Here is a 25,338-nt window from a genome sequence, read left to right as displayed (position 1 = left end):
TGTTTTTCTATGTTGTGATGTTACACTATTGTTTCAGATAAGGGTGAAGGTTTGGTACCATTAATTTGTTTTGCACCTGTCCTAAGTCAGGAATCTGATGTTCAGTAGTTGTCGTTTGTTGATGTGGTTCATAAGTGTTTCTCGTTTCTCTTTTTTTTATATAGATTAGACCGTTGGTTTTCCCGTTTGAATGGTTTTACACTAGTAATTTTTGGGACCCTTTATAGCTTGCTATTTGGTGTGAGTCAAGGCTCCGTGTTGAAGACCGTACTTTGACCTATAATGGTTTACTTTTATAAATTTTGACTTGGATGGAGGGTTGTCTCATTGGCACTCATCCCACATCTTCTTATATCTAGTAAATGTTTTTTGTTTTCCTGAGTTAGATAGAAAATGAAATGTCAAATGAAGCGAATGTTATTTTTGATAAACAAAAACGGATTTAGCAATTCAATAGAACATTCAGAACCTCGTCAGTGTGTGTCTATAGTTCTATCTTTGTGTTTTGTTCTTTAAGAAATTTCGTGTTGATGATAGATCTTTGTAGGTTTTGTTAAATATATTAAAATTTGTCTCCACTAGGGGAGACTTAGTGTTTGACCTATAGTACAGACAATTGTCTTTTTTGAAGACCGTTTACTGTTATTATATGAAAATATTTCTTTAAAATTTCATGCGTCCGTAGCGCTTTTCTGTGGATTCACCTTCAGGAGGACAGTAGGAACTCTAAAATTCAAACATTTAAAAGCCAAAGAAGTATGAAACCTGAAAACGTGAGAAGCTTTCTCACCAAAATTCATATAAGGCCAACTTTGCTTGAGGAAGATGATACCCTCGAGGATGCACAGTCCCCAACAGTGGTATCGATTCAGTACTAGTAAATGAAAGTGACATGCGTCCGAGATGCTTTTCTTGATTTTCCTTGGAACGCTCAACCCAAATATCTCTAGTTTTTGTCATGTTAGTAGCAGTCTCGTTGAGATTAATATTTATTAATATAGAAATAAAAAATGTTTCATGTCGTCCCAATCCTAGATATGAGCTATAAGAAGGAGATGTGGTATGATTGGCAATGAGACAACTATCCACCAATCCAAATGGGGTAGATGTAAGCAACTTTAGGTCAAAGCACAGCCTATGCTTTTTTTATGAATCTTGGTTTGTAAAAAAAATCTGTTACTAGTGTTGTTAAATCTTTAGTGTTTTGTGTATTGTTTTTCTTTTTGGCCATGATCTTATGGTTTTTCCCGGTACATAATTTTATTATTACCTCCCTGATGTCTTCTCTTTCTCTCTTTTCAAATGTTGGAAACACTTTTATTTATGTCTAAGAGAATTTACATCTAAGACACTTGCAATTGTACATTAGTGATGAATCAAATGACCAGGAATGCCTGCATATAAAGAGATGTATTTGGCATTAATAAGTCTTTCGTTTAAGACATTTCTATTTGCTTTAGTGACACATTTGCGTATTTTTATCTTTATGAACGAGATTTCATTAGAAATTCGTTACACAGCAACACACCCTATTACCGGTTATCATTATGGCAGATAATACAGGATTTGTTTCCTGGATTGCTAATCAAAACGATTTCAATCGCTATCGTGTACAGCAGATTTTTGTTTTGTCTGCCTTTCCGATTGCAATCGCGTACAGCAGACTTTGATATATGTTACATGACATCTGCATAACCGGTAGCCGGCTATAGGGTATGTGTCTTCATATTTACCATACCTCATTACGAATGAGATCTACTGTGAGGACATCAGAGACATTTCTTCTATGATCACCACATTCTATATCAAGTTGATAAGTCGGAGTAACGTCGTAATCTAGAGCTGTTCCTCCGATCAAGAAAACTCCGTAACCCGCTATGAAAAAAACATGAGAAAAAATTATTCATTTCAAATTATTCATTACCAATCATTTAATTTATAAAATTGCAACGATCGGCGCTGTAAGTCATATGTGATTATAACCAACAGATGTCAATTAACTGATAAAGTATTTGGCAACTATTTTTTCGAAATACACACTGCAATATTAACTTTAAAAAATAATTTAGTTATTAGTATTCTTTGAAGCGATTTATGCAATACACACATTAGAAAAGGAGGTAATCTTTTCTTCCTTTGATGTAAGTTCACTATCGCGTGTGTTATTAAGTGCTAGGGAACGGTTGGGATAATGAACAAAACACTGACAAGAGCTGATAACTATGAAATCTAAGACTTCCAAATTTCTTTGATGAGGCATTTTCGAAATATCACCCACAGGAATTTGAGATTTCTTGGTTTGATTCATTGAGGGTGTCGTATTCTTAATACATTAATAAACTATTCCTTCAGCTTAGAAACAGAAATGGCATTATGAAACACAATCGAAATGGGTAGCAAAATATAATTTTGTTACAGTTCTGCGGAATAATAAGCTGAATTAATCAACATGGGGTCATCAAAATCATCAATATATTCGATTTATGTCAAAGTAATGACGAATACAAGACAAACTACATCGTCAAGTATGGAATTTAACTTTAAAAGTAACTTAAAGGATACATTTAGCAAAAGTATGGTTCTCCGTTTTGCCAACACTGATAGGAAATTTCTGTTATATAAACATTAAGAGGAAATAAATGCCATATTAGGCATTGTGATTAACGTTTATTGGTGATATGGTTGGCGTTTACTTGAACTTTATACATCAAAGAAACAAGCAGATAATCGGCAGAGGAACTAGAATATTTCGGCCCACATATGACTTCATACAATTGATCGAAAAACTATTTTATCGCACCCTTTATCTTTTTTGTTATAACAGCAAAGAATAAAAGAGATTTTTTTAACAGATTCATTCCACTAAGGTTTCAATGTACGCATGAAAAAAAGGCCCAGGTGACTTTTAAGTTTTGATTAGTGTGACTTTATGCAAATAATTAGTCAACTGAAATAAATTAATTCGTTAATGTTAGATAAATGCAGTCCATATTCATCACTTCTTTCAGTTACATATGAGTTGTAAGAATAAAGCTTATATTTGATTCAGTACGCAACATGACATTTATTCAACTTCCATTAGTATCAGAGTACCATTTTTATTTCCGACAACCGTAGGAGACCCGCGGATAAATGTTAAGAATAAATCAGACTTTCCTGATATTTGTAGTTTTCTAATAAAATGTCGAAAATATTATTTCAACATGCCTTCTTCTTATAGTTACGGTTCAAAATGAAATTTATACCGATCTTCTGTATTTTTCTTGTTTATGATTGTTTTCTGTTCATTTGTATTCGCGTCGTTACTATGATTCAGACAATTGTGTGGTTTTGTTTTTTTTAGTCCAAACTAAAACGAATGTCGAGTTATATATTGTCATCCTGCGTTTTTCCTTAGTTTTTCTTCCCCACTTTTTTGTCTGGCTTAGTTCTTGGAGATGACTGGACCAAGCTTGATGAAAGTTTACCAAAAACCATAAGTAACATGTATGGTGTGCAACGAGTGTTCTGAATCTTCAAAATAGTCGCCTTTAACATGGAAATAGAAAACATGTGATAAATGGAAAAAATATTCCAAAACTTGAAAAGAAATTTTACAGAAAGTGATATGTCATGCAAACATGTGCAGTTAGGATTTCAACATTCCAAAATGGATGCTGTTAATGTCTTGCAATTGCGATTATAGTTGTTCATTGTTGTTTTAGTAGATATGTAATATGAATTCCGAATTTTCCGGATGAAGGTTAATCAGAAAAGCGTTTCCGAGGATTCCCATTCGTTGTACACAAAAAACCCGCCAAACAAAGTTTTATGTTCCATGTTTTTGGGACATGAAGTTGTTAAATTATTGAAACCGCTGTTGCATTCGAAGTTGAAATGATCGGTTATTGAAATTTCGTATACAAACCTACATCCGAAGATGTTTTACCTAATTCAAATAACGTTGTATGTGAATTCAATGTACAAGTGATAATATCTGCTGCATTAACATCCGTAACGTTCAATGTGTGTATCAATGTCTTGGTTATCAGGTCCTCTGATATACTTTCTGTATATGGCAAGTTGTTTATTACCGGAGGCTACAATACAAATGTTTTGGCTAAAAAATTAAAGTCTGAAATCAATGACAGAATTGGACAATACAAGACATTCAGAGCAGGCATACTTGTTTTTAATAAATGAAAGAAATACAGTGCAGTAGAATATTAAAATCTAATTTCTGTTCATAGTTTTAAATCATCAAATCAATTATCAAAAGGAGACGACTCGATAATACTTCGATGAACGAGTTGTGTTTTGGTATATGCCTGACGAACAAACGATTCGCACTAGATTCCCATGTTTCAAAACATGGCGAAATATCAATTAATAAGCGTAATATATAAGAATACAGTGATGAGATTCGTCGTTGAAAACATTCTTTTCCCTTTTTGTTTTAGCTTTTGGATATCATGTTTTGAAAATTTATCCTATTCCCGATTGTGACATTTTGACTGTGTTTTGATTCGCAAGGCGGGTGATGAATGCGTAGCAGGAGACGCTTGCCCTTTTGCCGCATCTAATCCTGCTATTTTTTAAGTTCATGCGATTTCTTCAATTTTTTTTTTCATTACCTTGATTTGTCTTTTCTTAATCGATTTACAAGATTTAAACATCGGGAAACTAATGTCGTCTTAATTGAAAACATCTATTTTGATAAATCATAAGCAATGCTAACTCTAGCATATAATTAATTTCTGATCGCCTGAATTGCTATACCCGATTTGTTTTATGATCGGATTCTTCATAAAACATAATATTATGTTATATACTTTTCTAGGTTTCTTAAAATGTTGTGAAAATCATATAATACAGATTTGTCTTGATATTGAAATGCATTTGACTCACGTCAGTTTTTGACCGAAAACAAGACTGTCTTACATTTTTGAAACATTTAGTCTTGATTGAGAAGATAAAAAGTTGGTGCAGATTTTCATCAGACTAGTATCAATAGCTATATAAAATAAGATCATATGTAAGCATTTAATATTGGAAAGACATTTACTGTATTCCGTATTAAATTTATGGTAAAACTGCCTGTATCATTTCGTCTTTGGTCTTCACACTGTACTGTAAATGAGTAGGATGATGTCGTATCGTAATCCAGATGTGTCCCTCCTGTCAGGAAGATTCCATTTTCTATATAAAAATTAAAGTGATAATATTTCTTTAAAAAAAAATTTCTCCAAAAAAAATTGAAAATCATGGTTTATATTTCGTACGCATGCGTTCATCTACAAAAAAATTAAAAACTTCGTTAATTGATAATTAAAATTATCAGACCAAACTGAACAACACAACAAAAGGTGCAAAACGTAAAAAAAAATCAAGATATAAAAAATCCATAGTATTTCAAAAAATGAAATGTGTTGTAAACAGTGAGTTTATTTATAATTATGACTATATCAGTGATAACTCTTGGGCATGTGATACCATTGGTGAGGAAACCCTCTCCAGCAGTGACATCGACCCAGTGATTGTACATAAATTAATCTTAGATAACAGGCTAAAATATTACACGCCAGTCGCGCGTTTTGTCTACAAAAGACATACTAGTGACGCTCGAATAAAAAAAGTTAAAAAGGCCAAATAAAGTACGAAGTTAAGGAACATTGAGGACCCAAAACAACTGCATGTAACTGCAACATGTAAATTTTTTACTACAAAATTACGTAGTTTGATAGGGTTTCCTACTTCAGACAAGCACAATTCGTCAATGCACGATGCGGTTGAAGCAAGCAAGAAAACAAATTTTCCAATTTATATAAGACAAATATTTGAAATTCAACTTTTCATTCATTAAATCATTAACTATGTAATTATCTATTTATGTATTTATTTTTTTTTAGGCTGGCTTAATATTTATATAGAAAGTACTTTATTTCTTTAAATGATAATCATGAAATTACAAACAAAATAAATAGAAAAGACAGAAAAGCTTTTAACAGACTTGCAATTAACCTACATATTGGAATATCAAAGTTTAGCTCCCTAAATTCCTCTTAAAAGCATGCACCCCACGTGTATTACTTCCATCAAACATTTTTGCATTTTTTAAAATGTGTTTCTTCAACCTAAAATTGACTACATAATAATATTTTTTTAACGTAGAACAGTTAAATAGCTATCTTTTTGCAGATGGTGGTATTTTGGGCAGCTGTATGGGTTGTTATGATTGGCTGTGTAATTAGCAAGAAGCGTGATTGCAGTAATTTGAAGATGTCAAAAAACTTCTTTAGCACTAATTCAAATATCTTATTTGGTTTTGTGGAGATTAACAATTGAATCACAGACAAATATTTTGGTTTTCACTCATTTCTATAATTTTCACTTGAATTTCTGGCAAAAGGCGCTATTTATTAAGAATACGTTATTAATAGTTTAATGTGCGTTTGACAATTGACTAATAGTCTCTGTTTTAAAAGTTTTTTATTTTTCCATACAGAATTTTGAAATTTAGAAGACAGAATATGCAAAATTGTTGACGTCTTGTAACTTAAGAAATTGTCCGTCCTTGACCTCTCATCGTGATTTGACAAAAACGGCACCGTACGAATAATTGACAACCGGGCAAAAAAGATAGTACAGATGATAATTTTTATGCTTTCGAATGATATATGATTAGACGTATTTTAGGTGGGTACATTAAAAATTTAATTTTACGGTTAATGTCGCTCGACTTTTGTTTTGAATTTCCCTTTGAGTTCGGTATTTTTGTTATTTTACTTTTTCTATCGACTATTGTGGTCAACACTCTGATTGTGTTATTTAAAAAAATCCTCCAATCAATCGTTGATCTAGTCTTTTGCACATACCAGTATGACGTCACATCTTCTGTTCCGGCGTCAAACTTATACATCAGACATTTTAAAACTTTTCGCTTCAGAATGTAATAAAATTTGACAAAAAGAAGATTTTCAGGTGAAAAGTATGAGTGTTCTGTATGTTATTAAAGAAATCACATGTATCCGTTGCCATGGACGAAATGTACATCGGCTTAACCTTTGAAAGTTATCAATGACCTAAACGAATAGCCAATGAAAAAGTCGTTATATTGTCTCTTGATGCTCGATAAGCCAATCAAATTAACGCACTTTTCGTATCACACTCCGTGCAGTGTGATACCAGAAGTATCTCTTCATGCAAGAAATAGATAACAAGCCACAACCATAAGAGAGAAAAAAGGCAATATCAAATAACACGAAACCACATGCACATTTCACTGGATATTACGGTAACCTAAGCAGGATTACAATATCAAATAAAGCCGTGTCAATGTCTTTCGTAAACAAGAAAATAATCAGATACATGCTTAATTTCAGAGGGTCGAAAAAGTAATCCTAAATAAGAGGCGACACATTGAAAATATATAAATGATAAATTTTTAAAGATGGAAACATCAAGACATCATGGACATTTTTGAAGCCAAAATTTTATAAAAAATAATGAATATTTATACTGAATTACATATTTGAATAATACAAATCGCAAAATGCCTATTTGCTACCCTTACAATTTAGAAAATAAAATAGGTTTTTTTTCATTCATGTTTTGAATAAAAAAAATGTGCATACAAACCATTGTTTAGGGGTTGTACCAATGAAATATCGAATACAGTACTGGTTGGAACAAGATAACATGAAATAACATCCCCTTCAAAATCAGTGACATTAATTGTATGCAGCAAAGTGTTGGTGTTGACGTCTTCAAGGAAACTTACAGTATCTGGCAAACTATTGATGACAGGTGCCTTAAATATTTCAACTTATAATTGTAACTAAACATACGATGAATATACATGTTGTAGCAAAACGAAAATATTTACTATTATGATATTCAAATCCATGTTGTGACATTTTTCGTAATAGTGAAAATATAGCTTTGATTCCATAAATTTCAAAATTGTTCATTTTATGATGTCATTAATCTAAATCATAAAATATATTGAAGTTAGCGATCTTTAAATTTGAAATAAAGATAACCACAGGTACAGTCTGCTTCGCATCTTGACTTACATATAGCTTTTGACACTTATGGTCGGTGGAGAACTAAACATACGACAAAAAGATGATCAACTGTCCCAACGTAAACTTTTCATTGTCGGTAGCAACATTCCCGCAGCGTCTGTTTATGCAGTTTATATCTCCCAGTTCAAACGGTTTCAGTTCTTGCGTTTTCTATCATTATACAGGGTTGCTACTTACAAAGAAGCTATTTTACCAGGGTTCTTTTTGATAAGAAATGAAGTCATTTTGTTGTAAGCTTTACGTACACCATAACAATTTGTTTTACCGATATGGAAATCTGTATCACTATAACTACAGATATTCTCCATTTTGCCACCATCCAGTCCACGTTTGCTCTCTGATAACATTACCGATTGCATCACAACATCAAATGCTTACTTAAAATGAGCATGTTTTTGTTTGTTTTTAGCTGTGCATGTACTGATTTTGTGTCATGGATGGATACCCCATATCCTTTGTTTTATTCTATTATTATACGACTGGATATGCTAGTGGAGCAGGAACTGCTAACCCTTCCAGTGCATATTTGTTCACCCTGGTACTTTTTGTTGAGTTCTTAAGGATCAATCATTCTGAGTAGAGGTTTACATCTGTTTTTAACTTTTGTTTGTCTTTTCGTGTTTTTTGTCATTGTTTTGCTTGTCTGTCTCTGGGTTATGGTTTTGGTTGCCCCCTCTGTATCTCCAACTTTTCACCTTTCCAGAAACTCTATGTAGCTGTAATATTTGTTCACAACTTATTTTGATAAAGGTAAATTGAAAGCATTGTCAAATGGAACACATATTTGTTTATGTTGTCCTTTGTGCTATTTCAATTTTTCAATTTTCGTGTTGTCTCTATCGGCAAAAGTTCTTCATCATGCAAATCCTTGTTTTGATTTCAAACTTTCACATTCAAAATGATCGTAGGTTGAGAGAGTTGTCAGAATGGGAAATGAAAAATACAGGTAGCAACATAATTCATGAACTAGATAACAATACATATATTCATAGTTGTTAAGTTACAGTTCGGACTATTTTGTATAAAACTTTGGAAATTCCAACTAATGTAAAAACCAAGAAAAGCATTATTCAACGATCTAATTACAATATTTAATTTATAATCTTTCATAATAAGTGTATTCAAAGGGTCAATATGTTGACAAAGATAGTCTCTTAATGTTCGAAATGTATTTTTGTAAAACGTGATTCCCCAATTTGTTTAGAGACATAAGTTGACATCTGATGTATATAAGGATTAATGAAATATCAATTAGACCATACATACCTGATTCGGGATAATAATGATTGTCAATACGCCATCAACAGTATCACTTCCGTCGTCACATGTTACAGTTACAGTGTATGAAGGATTTACATCATAATTTAAAGTCACTCCGGTGTCCAAGTACACACCATAATCTAAAAATGGTATAAATTTCATCAAAGATACCAGGCGCATAATTTGGTACGCAAGACACCCGTTTCGACTACACAAAACTCATCAGTGGCACTATAATCAAAACGATGAGAAAGCAAATTAGATACGAAGTTGAAGAGAATTACAACCGCAAATTCCGAAAAGTCATGCCAAGTACGGATCATGCAATTTAATACTGGGACAGAAAAGCCTTAATTTTCGATTAATTTAACATTTTATAAACACTAAAACTACAGAAGATGATGGTATAAATGATGGTTCATGTCAATTACAAAAGCGCTGACTACTGGGTTTGTGATAGTATTATTATAATTAAGTATCAGTATTTGGATATCGAAGGCAGCAATGGACATATATATGATCAATTGATAACGAAAACGTTCAGATGATAACAAGGTTCACTTATTTTAATAAACACCAAATAAAAAGGGAAAACCATTAGGGTTTCATTTGATAGGCAGTTGTCATATCATTCAACACAAGGAGAAAAAAATGTACTCCTAGCTCAAGTAATTTTGTAAGTTTTTCTCTTACCTGAGTCTTTTTTTAATGGGTGTAAAGTATGTAATTTAAACATTTACTTTTAGATGATACTAAAACTGAAATATTTCTGTTATCATCTTATGATTTTTTTTTCATAAACACAGTATCATATTTATAACAATCATCGCAATTCTGATGCCCCAAAGGTTTTATTGGGTTATTGAAATAGTTTCATCACTGGACTTATCCTTCTGGCACTCAACCTCTTGATAAAGCAGGGCGTCTGTTTGTCTGATGTATAAATACGTAGCCACTAAAAGTCGACACCGGGGCGTTTAATCCTATGCCTAGTTTAGGGTATGTTCAACCATCTCTTCACGTTAGATAACTCCTTTTTATATAAGATTGTACGGTGAATTTTCTGATTTTGTTATGTTGGAAGAAAACGAGTATGGTGACTCCAACTTTTCATTTTATATTCTGAAAGCACATTAAAATAGCTATCTTCTTATATTTTTTCTTCTTCAAATATATCGCTTAGCTTTCATTCTATTCACACAAAATTGCTTTTCCCATGTCTAATCCTTACAAAATTTAACGTATTTGTACCGTGAAAAAAATCTCAGTGACCCATATATTTAATACATTTTTGATAATAGCATGAAATAAATTTTGGCAAGGTATTTTTCAATGATAGGTTATTAGTGTTACATACATTATTATGAAATAACAAGCCAATTAGAAAGACGGAAGGCAAAAGGTTTAAAGAACTTTAAATGTCACCTTATTTTATACAATCTGAAAATTCGTCGAAAAAGAAACCACAAAAAACTGAAAGTATATCACTCTTAAATTAGAGGTTTATCAATTTCATAGTGAATCACCATATGAAAAACAACGAGCGTTTATTGGACTTAAAACGTGATATATTTACTCCATAATGACGAATGACATATTTACTCCATAATGACGAATGACATATTTACTTCATAATGACGAATGACATATTTACTCCATAATGACGAATGACATATTTACTCCATAATGACGAATGACATATTTACTTAATAATAACGAATGCTTTATGAATCATAGAAACGAATGTAAAGAACTTGATTTTGGGATTTCGGTTTAGAACACTTTTATATCGCTGTTATATATCTACATCTTCCGTAATACATCTAAATCTGATCAATTTTGAGCCATGCGAATAAAACTTAATAACTGTGCTTACTTCATTCTAAAGAAATTATACTGTATTTTGTTTTCCAGTGGCAGGATAATTCACCTCGAAGTAAGTTTAAAACATAGCTGCACTTTTCTTTTTTTTAGATGACAAAAATTTAGACACAAATTTCCGAGCCATATAGATATCTTCTAGCGTTTGACAACCTGGTCACAACCAGTTTTCGGTGTATTTGAAAAAAAATGAGTTTTCCCTTTTTCTAAACACATTTCATATCTTCGGAAGAATGAAAAGAAGCAAGCATTATCTTTTGACTTCACGTTCTGCTATACAGATGATGTCATCTCACTAAATAATTCAAAGTCTGGTGACTATATATGTTAAACGCATTTATCCCATCGAACTTGAAATAAAAATACCCCATATATAGTAAAGTCTGTCTAATATCTTGACTTACACCTAGATATTGACAATGATGGTCGGTTAAGAACTATACTGTACGACAAAAGAAATCATTTCAGACCCCAATTGTGAACTTTACGACAAAAGAAACATTTCAGCTTCCCAATTGTGAACTTGCCATTTCTATGAAGCAACAGTTCAGCAGTGCCTGCATATGGAGTATATATCTCCAAGTTGATACTATTTTAAAGAGCTTGCATTTTGTATCATGAATTCCTTGATAGAGGGTAGCTGCTTACACGGAAGCTTTTAAACCAAGAGTTCCAAGTGGTAAAATCATCCCTTTGAAATTTTTACGGACACCATCATTAATTGGAATATCTGTTTCACAAATGAAGACGGATATGTTCCAATTGTCGTAACCACAGTCCGTCCTCTTTTCCTTGAATGGGACATACAAGATTAGACTTATCGGGTTTTATACTTACATGAGCAACGGGTACTACGTGTGGAGCAGCATCTGCATTCCCTTCAGGAGCACCTGAGATCACTTTGTTTTTAGTGGGGTTCGTAGTGCTCAGTCTTTAGTTTTCTATGTTGTGTTTTGTATACTGTTTGTCTTTTAGTCTGTTTTCTTCTTTTACCGTGGCAGTGTCAGTGCGTGTTCGTAGTTTGGTAAAAAAAAAAAAATAACTAAATTCTATTTTTTGAACAACTGAAAACTGAAGCATTTTTGAGGACTGTTCATTCGGAAGATGCTTTAGAATTGACAATTTATTTACATGTAACGTAAACAACCAAAATCTATAAAATGTTTATTCATTCTATGCGCACCCTTTTTTCGTTGAAATATATAGACAATATGTCGTCTCTAGTTCATTAAAAATACATGTGGTAAAAATGTATTAGTATAAACTAGATACGGCTTACTATCAATATTTGTAAATTGGTACCGTTTATGTTATTACTACCACTGGGTCGATTCCTCTGCTGGTGGACTGATAGTCCCCGAGGGTATCACCAGCCCAGTAGCCAGTACTTTGGTACTGGCATGAAAATACGGATTTTATGTTATTAAAATTTGCTGTCACAAAATTTTGGAAATCATTTAAAATTAAGGAATGTATCTCCCTCATGCAAAGCTCTGATTCCTTGCCCGGCTTTGGCTATACTTTTTGGTCCTATTTCGTTTATAGCTCTTCATATTTTTAATAAGCTTTGGATTTTCAAATATTTTGGCCTCGAGCATCACTGAAGAGACATTGATTGTCGAAATGCGCATGTGGTGCAGAAAAATTGGTACAGTTTATGTTATTGAACGTGGTCAACAGCAATATTGCACTGAATGCGGTAGATGCCTTTTATGTTATATATGTAGAATGAAGTATATTTTTTACATTAATTAAGATATATGTTCCTTCAGTAAAAATTTAGAATGCTACATTTAAAAAAAAATCCAATTTTTAGTTTAACCTGTTGTTGTTGATGGTATGGCAGAAACAGAAAATGGAACTGCAACTCCTCCCGTCTTGACGCATGCTAACGGGTCAGTAATCGTGTCTGTGGCATTTAGTGTAAATATAAGAGTACTATCTGGTGTATCCTCTGATATTGACACAGTACTTGGAAGGTTATTAATTACAGGAAGCTGAAATATAATGTCCAACTTTTAAAGCAAAGTTCATAATGATAACAGTTTTAATGGATTGCAACTTATGATTTCTCAAACGCTAATAATTCAAAACTTCAATGGTTTAAAATGTAATGATTCGTACAACAGTTTTCTGACAACGTTAAAATGCTTATTATTTGAACGACATCATATTTCTCACGTTTGGTGGCCGTTTTTTTTTGTTAACACACAACACACAACCACCATTCCTTTGGAAACAAACTATGACCTTCTTCTAGCCGACCTGTTCCCTTCATACGAGGCGGACTTCAAACAGAAGCTTCTCAGAAAGAATGAAAAATCTAGCATTATTCTATTAACTTCGCATTCCGCTATATAGATGATATCAGCTCACTAAAAAAGTAAACATTTGGTGACTATTGTTACCGTATCTATCCCAATGAACTTTAAATAAAAATACCCCAGATATATTTAAGCCTGCCTCATATTTTGACGTTATCTAGAAATTGACAATAAGGTTCGGTTAAGATGATTTCAACTTTCCAATAGTGAATATTCCTTTTCTATATAGCAACGTTTCAGTAGTTTCTGCCCATGGAGTATATATCTCCCAGATAAAACGATATTCCAGACATTGCGTTTCCTATCATGATTTCCTTGATAGAAGGTTGTAGCTTTCAAGAAAGCTCTTGAACCAAGGGTTTGAAGTGATAAAATTGAAGATATCCTTTGAAAGTTTTTCGGATGCAATCAGGAATTATTAGACCTTCATGGAATATCTGTCTCACAAATAACCACAGATATGATCAAATTTTCGTAGCCACAATCCCACTCTCTGGTTTTTTTATTGTGATATCATGTAATCGGATTTATCACTGACTTTGTACATGTCATCGTGTATGTCGGTCTCTCTTCAACTCATGAGATTTGGTTGTCCCCTTGTATATTTAGCCTCTATTTTTAATCCATTTTAAAAATGCTAACATAAGTCCACGTAGCATATTTTGCATAACAATTGTATAAAAAAGAATGCTACCTTCAAAACAGAAGGTGAAAAAATTTGTCAGGCTCTGATCGGCACACATAAAAGAGCTTGTTCCTATTTCCCTGGAAAGTTTTTAAAATTTTTTTCACAAGGAATCAAAACCCTAAAGTCGAGTTAAAACAAGCTATACTATGTCTAAACGGAAAACGTCGAGAAGACAAAAATCTCATATTATGGAAGCGGATATGGTACACCCCTTGTTAAGTTATTTTGTTGCAAATAAGTCGGAATTCTTAGTTAAGTTGTGTGTTATAAGCTAGAATCAAACATCATATTGAAGTCAACTTGTAGGAATGATGTAGAAAAAATTGCATTACAATGTCGACTTGCTAATATAAATGTAATGACATAGTAATAAAAAGTCGACATGTTGAATTCAACTTGTTAATTGATTAAGTCGACAACTTGTTTATTTGATGATGAGGTAAAACCACGTGACCATTTTGGAAAAACATAGGTCTATTTTTAAATCGATTTCCATATGTCGTTTGTTTAATGTGCTTCGGATGAGTGTCGCTATCGATTGAGTTCAAGTTAAAATTAAAGTTCGAGTTGATGGTCAGAGTTATTTGGTATGAAAAGGGGGAACGGCAGTAAAATATAAGAAAATAAGTACTAAAAAAATAACAATATTTCGGACATAAGGGGATATCCCCACACAACATAGTCCGGCAGTTTATTTTCCTTAGTTCTCAAATGGAATCAGTTTTATAATAAACTCGTGGAGGATCCCACGGAACCCTCTTTCTCGCCTGAATTGCTGCAGTCAGTGTAAAATTGTAATGTTGACTGTAAACAGTTAATTTTTCTGCAACATACAAAATTTGAAAAATAGTTTTTTTTTCTGTAGATGCTTTATCTTGATCTAAAACATTAACTCCTATACAAGTTTTATAACAATTCATGGAGATTGACAAATTTATCAGGACAAAACAGTTTTATTAACTGCAAAAAACAAATACCTTATATAAGAATAAGGAGATGTGGTATGATAGCCAATAAGACATCTCTCCATCACATACAAAATCATGGAGAAGTTAACAACAATATGTCACTGTATGGTCCTCAACAATGAGCAAATTCTTTACCGCATAGTAAGCTATGAAAGATCCCGAAATGACAAATGTAAAAAAAACAAAACGAGAAACATAACGATCTAAATGACGAAGACGCCGACGCCATTACCGACGACGGAATAAACGTTTGCTGGGTCTCACTTCCACGACATTAATGTCGCAGGCTCGACACAAATCAAAAGACTTGTACTTTGTTGTCAATAAATGAAATGAATTTGAGAATGGAAATGGGGAATGTGTCAAAGAGACAACAACCCGATCATAGAGCTGACAACACTTTTAATCAACTCACACTCAAGTTACAGGGAAACAACGGATAATATATGATTCAATTGTCGTAACCACAATTCCGTCCTCTTTTCCTCGAGGATGACCTACCGCATTAGACTAAATCACTGGGTTTGTATTTTCACGAATAACACGACAGGTGACTCACGTTGAAGATCGTTGAACAGGATCAGCTTACTCTTCCAGAGCATCGAGATCTACCGGATTTTGATGAATTTATATTGGCCGGTAATACCGATCTATTGAGTTAGCCAGCTGCAACTGATTTTATAGTTTTTGTTGTGCTGTTACACAACGGTCCCAAGTTAGGCTTAGTGTTTAGCGCTCACAGACATGTTAAACTCCGCCACATTCTGCATATGCCTGTCCCAAGTCAAGAGCCTGTAGTACAATGGTTTTCGTTGGTTCATGTGTTTCATATTTGATTTAGTAAATTGTTTTGTTATAAATTGGCCCGTTACATTTCTCGATTGAATTGTTTCATATTTCCACGTTGTGGCCTTTTATAGCCGACTATACGATTTGTTGAAGGCCGTACGGCTGCCTATGATTGCTTACATCCTCTTCATTTAAAATCTAGTGGCTAGTTGTCTCATTTGCAATCACACAACGTCTCCTAACTTTATGTAATAGTGGCGTCGGCGTTGGCGTCATTTAGATCGTTATATGTTTCTCGTTTGAGTTGTTTTACATGTCATTTCGGATTCTTTCATAGCTTACTATACAGTAAAGGTTTTGCTCATCTTCTTATTTTTTGCAGTAAATAAAACTGTTTTGTCCAGATCAATTTGTAAATCTCCATGAATTTTTATAAAACTTGTAAAGGAGTTAATCTTTAAAACTAGTTTTCAAATTTTGTATGTTACAGAAAAATAAACTGTTTACTGTCAACATTACAATTCTACACTAACAGCAGCAATCTTAGGCGAGACAGAGAGTTCCTTTGAATCCTCCACGAATTTATTATAATACCGATTCCATTTGAGAACTAAGGAAAATAAACGCCGGACCAAGTGGTGTGGGGATATCGCCCTTTATGTCCGAAATATAATTATTTTTTTTGTACATTTTTATTGATATTTGACTGCCGTTCCCCCTTTTCATACTAAATAACTGTGAACAACAACTCGACCTTTAATTTGAACTTGAACTCAATGGATAGCGACACTCATCCGAAGCACATTAAACAAACGACATATGGAAATCGATTTAAAAATAGACTTATGTTTTTCCAAAATGGTCACGTGGTTTTACCTCATCATCAAATAAACAAGTTGTCGACTTAATCAGTTAATAAGTTGAATTCAACATTTCGACTTCTTATTACTATGTCATTACATTTATATTAGCAAGTCGACATTGTAATACAATTTTGCCTTCATTATTCCGACAAGTTGACTCCACATGATGATTTGAATCCAGCTTATAACACAGAACTTAACTAATAGTTCCAACTTATTTGCAACAAAATCACTTTACAAGGGGTGTACCATATGCGCTTCCATAAAAATCAGTCTACAAATCACAAATAAATCACGATTGAACAACAATAACGTGCTAAAGTCAGATGCTCAAGATGGAGCATCAGTTACTAATCACACTAGCCGTTTTTAATAGAAGTGATTGGATATAAACATTTTTAAAGCAATCAATGAAGTCTTGTATATTAAACAAATTTCAAAATGATGACTCTTTCTTCATGATCAGTACCCACCTACTAGTATTAAAAGAGATTAAATCATGTCTTTTTTACATATACGAAAAATGGAATAGGCATATTTTGAACATATAAAGTAATGATATATCTTACTCTATTAATTACTGCTATCGTTGGTGTACTAGTATCAGACTTGTTACATGGATCTGTTACTGTTACGCTTAGAGTATAATTTCCAATTGGCGGTACATTTGTTACACGTATTTCATCTGTTAATATATTAAGGAAAAATAGAAAATCATATATTCTAATTATTACTATATTGAAATGCTAAAAAAGTCAAACAAATGATGTACTCTGTCGACGCAACCGGTCTCGGTCATTTGCGAGTGTATGAGATTCCTTCAGTTTTTTTTTTACTTTGATTTATATCTTTATAATGAATTTATGAGATTTGACCATCTATCTTTTTAACTGGTTTATGAGGTTTGAACATCATTTAACTACAATATATATCATTTAATTGCGGTTATGAAGATTCATTGATGTCTCTATTAAATAGACTCGTACAACTCTTATTACCAGTTTGTCCAGTTTTTGAAGGCCAAATGATAACTTCTAGCTACCTCTACCTATTTTGGTTTTATGTTCTTTCTTTCTCATTTTATATGACCTAAATGAAACGATGAAGTGCTTCGATAAGACAATAGTGAAAAATATTTTAAATAAATTCATGAAAATACATCTTCAGGTCAGCATAGGTCTTAAAAAAGGAAAATAAATACCTGTAATATGTCAAGCTTCAGAAAATACGAATACCTTTCAAATTGCTCCCACATGTCTTTTAATAACAAACATTTTATAGCAATTAATGTTTAAGGCTGGTTGCCATTTAAAGAGTATATATAAATGTAAACTTTGCAAAATACTTATCAGTGTTCATAGGGAAAAAGCAGACTGAAGAAAAATTCAACATGCTTTATTTAGGGACATTAAATGTGGCTATTTCATCGAATGGCCACCATGAAGTTCCAGTGGGGCATAGATTGTCATGCACACAACACAACTTTAATCTATATCTGGTATTCATTACACCTTAAATTTTGAGACACTAAAGAAAATTGAACAACAAAAGCAATATGATTTGTCGGAAGGAATAGCAACTTACAATGACATGATTTTTAACTATATATATGAAGAAAGGATATATAGGGAAAACGAAAATGAGATAGTACGCAACGAAAAAGACATAAAATTAAACACAAGAAAAAAACACCAAAAGATATTGAAAGGGAAATATAGTCTTTAACAATAAACATATGTCTATACAATAGATCGAGCTCTAATTTGTCTTGAGTGTATAAAAATCGTGAATAAAAACAGAAAAAATCTACCAAAGATTTACCTTTAAAACCCAAATTCTCCAAATAACGAAAAACATTAAGATATGTCATACAACTACCAGGTTTGTTAAAGGCACATTGATATGTTGTGAGGTTTATTAAAAGAGAGGCGAAAGATACAAAAGGGACATTCAAACTCATAAGTCGAAAATATATTGACAACGCCATGGCAAAAAAGAAAAAGACCAAAAGACAAACAACAGTATACAAAACACAACATAGAAAACTCAACACTGAACAACACGAACCCAACCAAGAACCGGGGCCGATCTCAGGTGATCCGGAAGGGTAAAGCAGATCCTGCTCCACATGTGACACCCGTCGTGTACCTCATGTAAGTACAAACCCTCCATTACAAGTCTAATTCGGTAGGTCCCCGCCCGATTAATAGATTATCAAAACGTACATATAAAAGAATATATTATTAAAAAAAATAGTGCAGGAAGAGCACTTAATCTAAAATAACGGTATGATAATTAACAAAAGCACATTTAAAATATATCACTTAAATCCTGTAATTACCATTGTTATCCAGGTTGTTAGACAATGGATGGAAAAAGAGCACATACAACTGGTGATAAGTTGTGAATAATCTATGTTACAATTTATGACTAAAATCAGCAAAGACCCATCGAAACAACATCTGATACAAAAATTTGATAACACTTTTAGATATTTGGATGATATATTGGCTCTCAAAATTGACGACTTGATGTACACTCAAAAGATTTATCCTGCTGAACTGACTTTAAATAAAGCTAATACTAACAATGAACACTGCCCTTTCCTGGATCTTGATACCTATATAGCTTAATACCAAAATTTATGATAAAAGAGATGATTTTTCATTTCCTATTGTTAATTATCCATTTTTAGATGGTGACGTTCCCTTGTCATCATCTTATGGTGTTTATATATCTCAACTTGTTCGATTCGCTCGTGTATGTAACAACGTATTTGATTTTAACGAAAGAAATCTATGTATAACTGAAAAACTATTACACCAGGGTTTTCGATATCACAAACTAGTCAAAACATTTACTAAATTTTATCATCGGTACAAGGACATCATTCGTAAATATAAATCAACATGCAGACATCTTATACGTTCAGGTATTTCACATCCAATCTTTTATGGCAATACTCTTTACAAAGCACAAAAATGTCGGCATTCACCTCAAAAGCTAACCAAACCTTTAAATAGACTTATTAAGAAGGGATATAGTTACGATACTGTTGTCAGGTCATTAAAGATGGCATATTTTGGTATTAATATTGATTCACTCATAGGGTCTTTGCATCGGAAATAAACACATTTATTCTAAAACCAGTTGTTGGCATTTGGCATGATACGGGTTGTGTTCTTCTCATATATTTTATGATGGTATGATACTAAACCCCTAACGGGAGGGATTGTGCTTGATTTTCATATAATGAAGACATAAATTGTCAATCAGTTAAATTGAGGTCTGGAGCTGGCATGTCAGTAACTGCTAGTAGTCCTTTGTTAATTTATGTATCATTGTCATTTTGCTTAGTTTCTTTTGTTACCTATTCTGACATCGGACTCGGGCTTCTTTTAAACTGAGTTTTACTGTGCGTATTGCTGTGCGTTTGTTTTTTCTACATTGGCTAGAGGTATAGAGAGAGGGTTGAGATCTTACAAAACATGTTTAACCCCGCCGCATTTTTGCGCCTGTCCCAAGTCAGGAGCCTCTGGCCTTTGTTAGTCTTGTATGGTTTTTAATTTTAGTTCATTTATATGTTTTGGGGTTTAGTATGACATCCATTATCACTGAACTAGTACACATTTTTGTTTAGGGGCCAGCTGAAGCACGCCTCCGGGTGCGGGATTTTCTCGCTGTGTTGAAGACCCATTGGTGGCGTTCGGCTGTTTTCTGCTCTTTGGTCGGGTTGTTGTCTCTTTGACACATTCCCCATTTCCATTCTCAATTTTATTAAGAAAATTATTTATTAGTTGTTAGCAGTATAACTATTTTAGACATCAACAATTGACTACTACAATGTTTCACGTACAGTTTTAAGTAAATATTTGACGTTTGAAACTTTTTTTGTGAATATTTATCACTTTCCCACTACTTTGGTCGTAGCATGTCTGCTTACTTTACGGTATGGGGATATAAACCCTAAGCCGGGAATGTCACATTATATACCCTGTCTGAAACCTGAATTACACATATATTACGGATTACCTCTGCCTTAATGTTTTTCCAGAACCAGGTATATGTTAAATATTCACCATGCAGTATATACATTCAGTATATGCTTATTGTTTCATATTATTTTGAGTAAGAGTAATTCTTTTAAATTCCATTTTTTCATCTTTAAATTTTTTTTTTTCGTTAAGAATGTTTTTTCATTAAAGTTTTTAGATTTCATGTATATCTTTGTGACTTTTTATGTATTATGACTTTTTTTAACAACAAAAGTATCGAAAAAGCCAACCTGATATTTTTCGCGTACGTGAAGGATTTTGTAATTTGCTGTGAAAATAATTTTATCGTGTATGTAATGATTTGTAATAACACTTTAAGACATTAATTAAGTATTTGATGTGTTAATCGAATGATTTTAAATTAAAAACGTATAATTGACGGATACACGTCATTATTTTCCATCTGTGAACCTCTGGACATTCTTTAAGTGTTCTGTATAGCGTAAGACTACGTCACATAGTAACGTGCGTTATGATGACGTTGTTGGGGTTCCAATTGGGATAAAAAAAACGTCATATATACCCCGTCAATACCTGAATATATACTGACATCTCTGTATTGTTATCAAATCACAAAATTCGAAGCATTTGTAATCCGTAATATACTTATATGTTGTGCATAAATCCTTATATGATGTGCAAATATACTTATATGATGTGCAAAAGAAATCCCATCTGATATTGTTGGAAAATTGTCAAAATATAAATTGCAAAGTTTAGGTTTAATCAATGGGTCGACGATAATGAACATACTGTTAAAATTATTAAATTATGGGTCCTCGACTGTGTATTGAGCACCTGGAGTTCAAATATTTGATCTACTAGAGGATATTCTGCATTTTTGTTTTTGAATGCCAGTTTACTGTTTCTGATCTAGAAGCTCCAGCCTCGTATCAGCTTCCGAAAGTGCAATTTATAGAAAGAAAAAAAAAATGAGACAGTGCAATTTAACAAAAAAAACTTTTCAAACATTTCGGAGAAAGATTTAGTCCATTAAAACAGGATCTAGTTGAAGAATTTCCCTGCTGCGGCAAAAATATGATAAAAGCACTTTTATTGCAAAAGACAGCTATACCAGTATAGATATTCCCTCTTTATGAATTGCCGCTTTATCTTAATTCATTTCCTATACCAATTAAATCACAGTCATTTTTAAAAGTACTTCATAACCATAGCTATAAAATTTTCTACTCATGCATAAGTATACCGGTATGGATGATTGATTGATTAATTGGTGTTTAACTCCACTTTCAGCACTATCGTGCTATTTCGAGGCGGTCAGTTTATATTGGTGGAGGAAGCCGTAGTGCCCGGAGAGAACCACTGACCTTCGGTAGGAAAACTGACAATTCTAGTCAATTTAGATTGAAGTCGAGCTTACCTGCCTTCTTGTGCGGGATTCGAACTCACAACCTAAGTGTTGACAGGCTAGTGATACATTAGTTCGACTACTTAGGCCACGACGCCCCGGTATGGATTAATGGATATATGGGATGAACTTCAACTCGGTGCATTACACTTGCGCACAGCTTTTTATTACGTTGTCATGCATTTATTCTACAGCTTCATCTTGACAGTAACCGCAACATAAAAGGTTTCGTGGGAAGCCGCTCATATATACACATCCAGACTCAAGAACTTTAAACAGGGCTAAGGTACCGACCATTCATCTTTTTTTTGGGGGGGGCCATGTTTTTTTAAATGTTTGATTACAAATTTCTTGAAAAAAACATTATTTGTTTCAGAAGGGAAGCAAAAAAAATAGTTTTCATTGAAAATGTCTTTCCTATTTAGAGGCAGTTTCTTCTATAAGAAGTTGATACATAAATTTCAAGCATGTTCATTTTTTGTAAATTTTGCCTTGCTGATCATTTTAGCTGTTCAAGTTTCTCTTTGTATATTACTTTTCTCAAGATATTTGGAAAGGTGGTATTAAATTTTTTGTATTTATAAATTTGCGGCCGTATAATGGTATTACGATGTCGTCGTCCGACGACGACATTTGATTTTCAGACAATAACTTAAGTATTTTAAGTGTATGGATCTCTATCAAATTGTACCACAACGTTCCATACTACAAAAGGACGTTTGGGATTGATTTTTTGGGTTATTGGCTTAACTGTTTATGAATTAGGGGCCAAAAACGGGCCAAAAAACGGGCATTTTTCTTGTTTCAGGACAATTACTTGTGTATTAGTGTATGTTTCTCTATGAAATTGTACCACAAGGTTCCATACCAAAAAACGAAGAAAGGATTAATTTTGGGGGTTATGGCCTTAACCTTTACGGAATTAGGGACCAAAAACAATACTTTTCGAATACTGTATAAATTGCTTATTTCTTGACCAATTTCAATGGGGTTTAATTCAAAGTCTTGACTTGGGGTTCTTTTAATATGCTGAATCTAACCGTGTAATTAGATTTTTGATTTTGGGCCCCGTTTTTAAATTAGTCCGAAATTGAGGTCAAAAATTAATTTTTGTTTGATTTCATCAAAAATTGAATTATTTGGGTTCTTTGATATGCCGAATCTAATCGTGTATTTAGATTTTTTTATTTTGAGCCCTGTTTTTAAATTGGTCCACATTAAGGTCCAAAGGGTCCAAATCAAACTTTTTGTTTGATTTCATCAAAAATTGGATTATTGTGGTTCTTTGATATGCCGAACCTAGCCGTGTATTTAGATTTTTTATTTTGGGCCTCGTTTTCAAATTGGTCTACATTAAGGTTCAAAGGGTCCGAATTAAACATTGTTTGATTTCAACAAAAAATGAATTCTTGAGGTTCTTTGATATGCTGAATCTAACCATATACTTAAATTTTGGATATTGGACCATATAATAGGTAAATGTCGAATTTCAACTTTTTAAGATCTTAGACCAATTCATTATGTGTCAGAAACCTATGTTTATCCAAAATCAATATGAAAGGTGGGCTAACTATTGACATTGCTTTATTTCGTGTATTGATCACCATTTCAACTGCTTATAGTACCTACCCAATTACTCCTACAAGGATTTGGTGTAAATAGAAAGTACACGTAGGTATAGATCTTGACATTTTGCGCAGTTTTTTAATGAAAAAGTGGTTTAATAATACTATTTCCCGTTGTTTTTCAATGGAAACGATGTGCCACTGTGACCAGTATCGGCAACCTATCAATAATGAGTGGTAATCGTTAAAGGGGTCTACTCATCATTAATCATATTTAAAAATTGACCTGTCAAAATCAAAGATTGGCTCTGGTGGTATTATTTTTTACCAATCGGAACTAAATGAAGGTCTTTTGTATAGGACTTTCAATACATTATTCTTGTAAAGATTTATTAAAATTGGCTGAGTGGTTTCAGAAAAGAAGGTGAAAATGTGAAAGTTTACGGACGACGTATGCTTAATGACGAGAATAGCTCTCATAGTCTTACAGGCCTTATTACAATAACAGTTACTTTGGAAAACTGGACTTTATTTAAAAAAAGATATTTTTAACATCCCCAATTATCAAGTTTAATCATTACGGAGCTTTGTTGGTCTTGAGATGCAAAGTCCAGCGCTGGAGATGTAAAGGAAATTTATATCTACAGCGCTGGACATTACATCTACAGCGCTTGACTCTAAATCTATAGCGCTTGATTTTACTTCTCTAGCGCTTCACTTTAAAAAATAAAACACAACTCTATAGGGGTAAATTCAGTAAATAAATATACGTCATCAGGGACCCCCCATTTGGGGGAGAGCTTTCTGTATAACACTGAAGTCCTGTGCTCCTCTGATTGGTAGATACTGTTTGTAATAAATATTTTTTGGTAGATGGATCAAAATGGAGTTAAAAAAATAAGACAATGAATGCTGAATGCACTTTTTTTTTACTACAGGGTTGAAAAGTAATGGGGGTCAGTAAAGGAATTAAGTGCGAATCTACAGTGTTTGTAAACAAGGCCATGTGAATGCCCAAAAATACCGCATGACCCTGTTTTTATTGTTGCAAAAGATGGGGCTACATTTGTACTTTAATGAATGATATATGAAAGCTTCTGATTTCTAAAGGTAAACCAGGTATAAATTTAATTCAAGACATAGATTTGCATTAAAGCCAATGGGAGATTTTTTACTGAATTTACCCCTCTATCTGTACGAGACCAACAGGCCTCAGTAAACAATAAATCAATGCAGTTTTTTTTATATTCATTTAGACACCAACCTGATTAAAATACGGATCTTGTGTGTCCAAGCTTTGCTTTCCATTCTATTTTCTGTTTTAAAGACCATTTGGGATTCTCTGGTTTTGTCGGATTGATACACACCTTCAAAAATTTGAAGGCTGAAATTTCATTTGCTGATGTAATAATTACCAGAATAGAAAGTAAATTAGGATGGTGTCAGATCCTTGTAACCAAAGCTTAGACACAGGATCTGTATCTTAATCAGATTGGTTAAGCACCGACTA

The 25,338-nt window shown here is 33.0% G+C and overlaps 1 protein-coding gene across 1 annotated transcript in view; it reads right to left on the bottom strand.

Annotated features, from left to right (window-relative positions):
- LOC127728348 (cadherin EGF LAG seven-pass G-type receptor 2-like) overlaps window positions 1-25,338 on the bottom strand; it is a 53,430-nt gene that overhangs the window by 14,117 nt on the left and 13,975 nt on the right. Inside the window, exons 7-13 of the mRNA XM_052235699.1 lie at window positions 17,409-17,524; window positions 13,030-13,204; window positions 9,333-9,466; window positions 7,618-7,789; window positions 5,045-5,178; window positions 3,929-4,079; window positions 1,739-1,875 (exon numbers count right to left, since the gene is read on the bottom strand). Coding sequence (XP_052091659.1) covers window positions 1,739-1,875; window positions 3,929-4,079; window positions 5,045-5,178; window positions 7,618-7,789; window positions 9,333-9,466; window positions 13,030-13,204; window positions 17,409-17,524 — 1,019 coding nt within the window. The remainder of the gene's footprint in view (window positions 1-1,738; window positions 1,876-3,928; window positions 4,080-5,044; window positions 5,179-7,617; window positions 7,790-9,332; window positions 9,467-13,029; window positions 13,205-17,408; window positions 17,525-25,338) is intronic.

The sequence above is a fragment of the Mytilus californianus genome, unplaced genomic scaffold (assembly GCF_021869535.1).
Source record: "Mytilus californianus isolate M0D057914Y unplaced genomic scaffold, xbMytCali1.0.p SCAF_1, whole genome shotgun sequence".
Lineage (NCBI taxonomy): Eukaryota > Metazoa > Mollusca > Bivalvia > Mytilida > Mytilidae > Mytilus > Mytilus californianus.
Note: the sequence above shows the minus strand (reverse complement) of the source record. Positions and strands in the feature narration are given on the sequence as shown.